The sequence below is a fragment of the Kryptolebias marmoratus genome, linkage group LG19 (genome assembly GCF_001649575.2).
Source record: "Kryptolebias marmoratus isolate JLee-2015 linkage group LG19, ASM164957v2, whole genome shotgun sequence".
NCBI classification, from domain to species: domain Eukaryota; kingdom Metazoa; phylum Chordata; class Actinopteri; order Cyprinodontiformes; family Rivulidae; genus Kryptolebias; species Kryptolebias marmoratus.
The window spans coordinates 17915973-17921972 of record NC_051448.1 but is presented as its reverse complement, the minus strand read 5'-3'; the positions used below and the strand labels follow the sequence as shown (position 1 = coordinate 17921972).

The 6000-nt window shown below is 42.0% G+C and overlaps 1 protein-coding gene across 12 annotated transcripts in view; it reads right to left on the bottom strand.

Annotated features, from left to right (window-relative positions):
- The window catches only part of LOC108231818 (neurexin-3b), a 373487-nt gene that overhangs the window by 29046 nt on the left and 338441 nt on the right, over positions 1-6000 (bottom strand). For all 12 annotated transcript variants that reach the window (XR_005234499.1, XR_005234500.1, XM_037981501.1 and 9 more), the window contains one exon: positions 5685-5995. Coding sequence is in view for 10 of the 12 variants with exons in the window: in XM_037981501.1 (XP_037837429.1) it covers positions 5685-5995 (311 nt within the window). In the remaining 2 variants the exon portion in view is untranslated. The remainder of the gene's footprint in view (positions 1-5684; positions 5996-6000) is intronic.

Below are 6000 nucleotides of genomic sequence, written 5' to 3'. Positions count from 1 at the left end.
GGGGCATCCATTACACAAAACCCCACAGTCCAAAAAGAATTCCCCCAGAGCTAGCTGCCAGTTCTCACATACAGAGAGACAAACTGCTCTGAGCTCTCACACACACACACACACACACACAGAAACACATGATGTAGTGACATGAAATTGCAAACATCTACAAACACTTTCACACAGAGAATTCTAATGGAAACAGCTCTATGTACATATTCTGCTACACGCCGAGCAGCATGAAAAATTCATAAAGGGAATTACAGGCGTGGTGTGGAATACAAACTCTGACAACAGACAATCGAGGCAGGAACGAGTGCGTCATGTTGATATTAGGGGTGCACTTTTTGATGGATAAACACGAGACACTTTGCTTCAGTGTTTTGACGGCGTGCAAGTGGATGTTACTGCGATGAGGGCGAGTGTGTGCGCTTGCTCTAATTTGCTACAATTATGGTACATTAACTTGCATGTTGCAGTTGTGCGAGTCAGAGAATAAAACAACAGCTCAGATCTTTTGGAGTGGGGTTCTGCAGAGAAGTTATCATGTGTAATATCTTACCTGTTGGCGATAGCTCTTTGATTGACCTCAGTTTGGAGAAAGTTAAAGACCCAGTCTACACTACATTGGATATTTTTTTAAAATTGGGATTTTCTGCTTTGTTTGCACCTCCCATCTACAAACAAATATTTTTAAAAACTTAGTATTTGTTAATTATTTTTAATCCATGTGGTCTCGAAGTACAGAGCGTTTCAGAGGTGATGTTGTAGAAGTCCGGTGATACTTTGTGACTTAGAAACTAAAACAACAAGAAACCTGTTTTTACAGATTTTGGGGGGGATCAATCTTGCTTTATTCTGATCTTGTTGCCACTGAACTTTGATCATGTGCTGAAAAGGTTTAAAACAAACTCTAAATGCTATATATGAAACAATGTTTTGGAAGAATCTCAACATGTCCTTTGTCTGTATTTTGAAATATTGTTAATGTGGATGTTCTCAACACCTATTAAAAAACTCTACAGTAGTGTAGACAGGGCCGAAATCTGACCGCACTGACAAACTAATAACTAGTCCTAACAAGGTTAAGACCAAAGTAATTAGCAGTTGTCTTAAAAACAACTTAAATCCTAAAAATGTCAGTGGTTCATGCAAAAACTAGTCCAGACCTTTACATCACTGTCCTTTTCACATTACACATTTATTTGCACAGAATTCTATGGATTTTTGCAAACAAACAGCAGCAGCAGCAGCAGCTAGCTGTAGCACTCCTGGTGCATTCAGTTTCACTTCCAGCTAGAATATCATAATATTGCTTCCAGAAAGACTGACTACTCATTCATCAGCTTGTCAGTTCGGTCAGAATTAAACTCAATTTCTTGAAACTGAGTTTGTTCAAAGAGTTAGCTGCAACAGGTAAGATACTAATTGTTTGTAATCTTTTTACAGAACCGCACTTCAAAAGATCTGAACTATTCCTTTGAGACGCCCTTGAACAAACTGTGCCTGTGTATGCCTTTGTGTGGTGTTGTGTACCCCTTTAATGAGCCACACACCCCAGCAGGGTCACCATCACTCTGCCGTCTCCTAATTGGACATACCGAGCAACCAGCGGACCACCAGCATTCATCTCCGACAACTTACTGCGAGCAGAGGTGCCTGGTGGGGCAGCCAGAAAAAAAAAAAAAGGAGAAACAGAAGAAGAAAGCATTTCAAAGAATACCTGCCCGCTTGGTTTGACCTTTACACAATTAGTGGCAGGTCCGGGGCTCTGGTTGTGAGAGAAGCTGAGCACAACTGAAGACTAATGGCAGGTAGACAAATGAGGCACATCTGCCTGCTCACACCCATGCGGTTAGGAGTACGCTCATCAGATATCATCTTGCGTGTGGAGGCGCGCAGCATGCTGCACAGAGTCACCCCCCACCCCCCCACCTCTAGAAGAAAGAATAAATTAGTGATTATCATATATTCCTATGAGTTCACCTAGCAGAGAATGAGAAGAGCAGAGAGAGTGAGCGTCATATTAGCTTAGAGTGTAAAAGTTTATCTTGCAGCAGCCGAAGTTTAATCTATTTTTTGACATTTTCTGCATGTTGCACAACTTTTCCAAACTCATCAGCAACTCTCCCCCCATTAAAACTCATTGAAAATACAGAAACAACACGGAGCCACGACTAATCCATGCCGATTCAACAGAAAACGACTGTCAACGGGGAAAGTGTTTCCAAGTACAAGCAGAAAGAAAAAGGCCAATTATACTACAAACTATTTACCTCTCATTTTCCCCCGTTCTTTCGGCAACGGGCTGGTTGAAGATGATGGACGTGAGCAATTTCTGTAACACGGCAAACATGCAAATCACTTTCAGTGTCTCTCCCTCGGCAGTTTCCCCCCACGGCCCTCAAGATTGCAGCCTCCCCTTTTGTAATTGTTCCCAAACATCTCAAACCAGCACAGAGAGTTAATTGCGAACGAGAGGCGCTGATCTCCCATGATAGAGAGTCTTGCATAAATGAATATTCCCAGAATGACTATCCACATCAAATTGGCCAGAGTAAAAAAAAAAAAGAACAACAAAACAACAACAATAACAAAAACCATGCTTTGATTCAACTAAGTCAGTAGAGCTGAAGGCCTTTGGTAGCCATTTCACAACCAGCATCTGCTACAGTTTTCTTTGATGTTGTGACTTATTTAGGGCTCTTTTTTTCCAATTTCTGTTTTAGTAATCACACATTAGGAGCTTTAATTCGCCAACGTTACAGGAACTAGTAGACATAAAAGAAAATTCTATTATTACACAGACTGAAAACAATGTGACTAAAAAAGGGTTTTCATTACAATAAGCAACTTATTAAAATCTTTAAGCAAATATGATTTTATATTTGATTTTAACAATATTTCTGTAAATAAACAATAAAGCAAGAGTTCAGATGTTTTGAATTGCACAAAGTTTTTTTTGGAAGACCACATTTTGGAGTCAATTTTCATTCGACAAGACTGACAAGTGAACAGCTAGTTTGCTGAATAGCTGCCATCTTAAGACAACTCCAATCTACAAAATTTGATAGCGTTTCAAATGATCACTATTTTAGAAACTTTTACACCACAGTTCCTTTCACATTACATGCTTATTTAGACACAGTGGTGAAGTGGGTAGAGCTGTCGCCTCCTAGCAAGACGGTTGCAGGGTTGATTCCTGACCTGGGGCCTTTCTGGGTGGAGTTCACATGTTCTCCCTGTGCTCAAGTAGGTTTAATTTGGGTACTCTGGTTTCCTCCCACAGATTAAAAACATGCGTGTTAGATTAATTAGTAGGCTGTTTGTCTCATTTGTCTCTATGTGTCCCTGTGATGGACTTGCGACCTGTCCAGGGTGTCCCCCGCCTCTCGCACATTGACTGCTGGAGATAGACACCAGCTGCATTTGGACTCGGTGTTAGCTCGACAGTCTCTACTTCTCTAAACTGAGGTCATTCAAAGACCTACAACAGGTAAGACATTAATTGTTTTGAACTCTTTTACAAAATGGCTGAACTATTCCTTTAAACTCAATGTAATTTTTATTTGGAGGTTTTTCCAATCTCAGAACAAACAAATTCTTTGTGTCTGTTCGGTTCTCTATTAGCCTTGCTGACGTGCAAACCGACCAGGTAAAGACAAAAACAAAAAGAGTAAAAGAAAACAAAACATGTTAGTCATGTCAGTACATGTTCCTCTTCACGAAGCCATCATTAATTAGGCGTGAGATAAGTCTCTCCACTTCACACCCCTGCTTCTCATCCTGTTGATCCAAAAAATGTCAAGGGATATGTCTCTTCTCACCTCAGAAGGTGCACAGGTAGTGCCGGTTCACTGGATTTAAAACAGACGTCTTGTGAAGATGCCACAGCACACACACGCATGCACATTTTAGCCCACCGAAGCGGACCCACTTGAGTCCAGTACGACGTCAGGCACCTATACCCCTTTTTCAGCACTGCAGTACATCACTAACGATAGCTCAACTCCCCAAACTCCCCTATAGTACCCAGAGGGGTGGAGAAATCTGCCAAACGGGTACAGGTCCTCTCCTTACTTCTCACACCACAGTATTTGACAGCCAGCAAGGGAACTGTAAAATTAAAGGCCTTGGCAAATGAAATGCTGCGACACGGCAGCGTGAATCAAAGCCAAGCCTGTCAGGGGGGGCTTGTGGAAGAGAAACGACCAAGGAGTGTTCTCAGAAGGAATACAAAAATAAAATGAAAAGTTAGCCAGGGCACAACACTACATTGTTATTGTTGAGTTATCTAAAGTGCATTATCTGGCATCTGACAGCACCATCCTGGTTATTGACTGAAGAGATACTGGTTCATCATTTCACCTTGAAAAGTAAAGTGCTTTGTATGGAAGCTGGAACTTTATTGACATCCTCTGAATAGCTTGGGGGGGGGGGGGGGTCATATGATTTTTCCAAAATATTGCCAGGGCAAAAGACTGAAATGTATCTCAGCTGAGTCATCATCATTGCACATAAACAGGAATGGAAGCAGAGTTCTTTCCTTCTGTTTTACAAACCAAAAGTTTTGGATTCTTTCACTCAACTCTGTCCCGAAGATTTCACGCTATTGAATCATTTTCTAACACATCTCACTGTAGCTTTCTATACATTTACAGTGTCAGTGCTGACATGAAGGGCCTTTACCGTTGTGCTCCAGGCAATCTGATGTTGAGGTGAAGAAGACAACAGTGGTCCGTCATCCAACAACCAAACCTCTCCCCCACAACCATGTCTCACCCATGACGGAGAGTTATTGCTTTAATATAGACAACGAACGGTTCAATTTGTGCTCTGGGTGTCAAAGCACAGCTGGGCGTGATTACTTTCTTGGCACCGTTGTGACATTCATTGGCTCGGACTTGGAACGTATTGGAGAAAGGCCCCTCTTCGCCCAGAATGGTTGGGTGAGTGACAGATAGGGGGGAGAAAGAAAGATGTGGAAAAAAAAAAGAAATGTTGGGAGAAAGAAAGAAAAACCGGCTTTGCACAGCTCGGTGAACAGCAGCACTTCAATCCTCCACAGAATGAGAAATACAGTATCCTGACCTTGGCTGATCAAGCAGAGTAAAAAAAAAAGGAGCACAACTTCAATTCAACTGTGGTCAGTGTAAAAAACAAACAAACAAAAAAAGACCAAAACCACATTAAATAGTAAAGAAGCGAGGACAGTTCTTCTGTTTTCTCTCTGTCATTTCTTTAAACCCGGTTAGCAAAAAAAACCAACAACCCCAGAACCACTGGCTGTTAAACAAATCGCTTCTTTCTGAAAGGAGGACACTTTTTTCCTACGTTGAAAGCATCCAAATATTCTATATGTAAATATACCACTGAACACCACACTGAACAACAGATTTATATTCAAAGTTTTAGAATTATTGGTGGAAAAAAGTGATTATTTTTGTTCGGTCTCCCCTAAAATATCACATATTCTCAAATTATACCAGACTAAATTTTGACATAACATGTTGACTCAAGTTACCATTAAACTGGAACAACAGAAACAGTATCTGTAGCTTCGAAAGGTCTTGAGTACTGAAAACATTATATGTTGGTTTTTCTTCCAATTTACTGAAAATAAAAATCCCCATTAAAAATCAATACCTTAATGCTGAATGATATCACGTAATCATTCATTCTCCTCGCTGTACCTGAATGGTGGGTGGGGAGCGCTGTTTTCGGGTGGTTGTGGTGGACAGGGTGGTGGTGGTCTCGATGAAGGTGGTGGACATCTCCGGTGGTACCGAGGTGGTGGTGCGCGTCGCCCCCCGGCTCGTGGGCACGTCCCCCACCAGCCGCACGCTGCCATTCACCTTGATGTTGGGGTGGCCCTCGGCGGCCATGTTGAGAACCTTGAGCCCATTGTAATAGAGGCCCGAGAGCTGACCCTGGTAGGGTCGCTTCCGGTCATTCCCGCCGATGGAGATGGTGGCCTGGGTGTTGAAGATCGTCAGCTGCCGGCCTGGT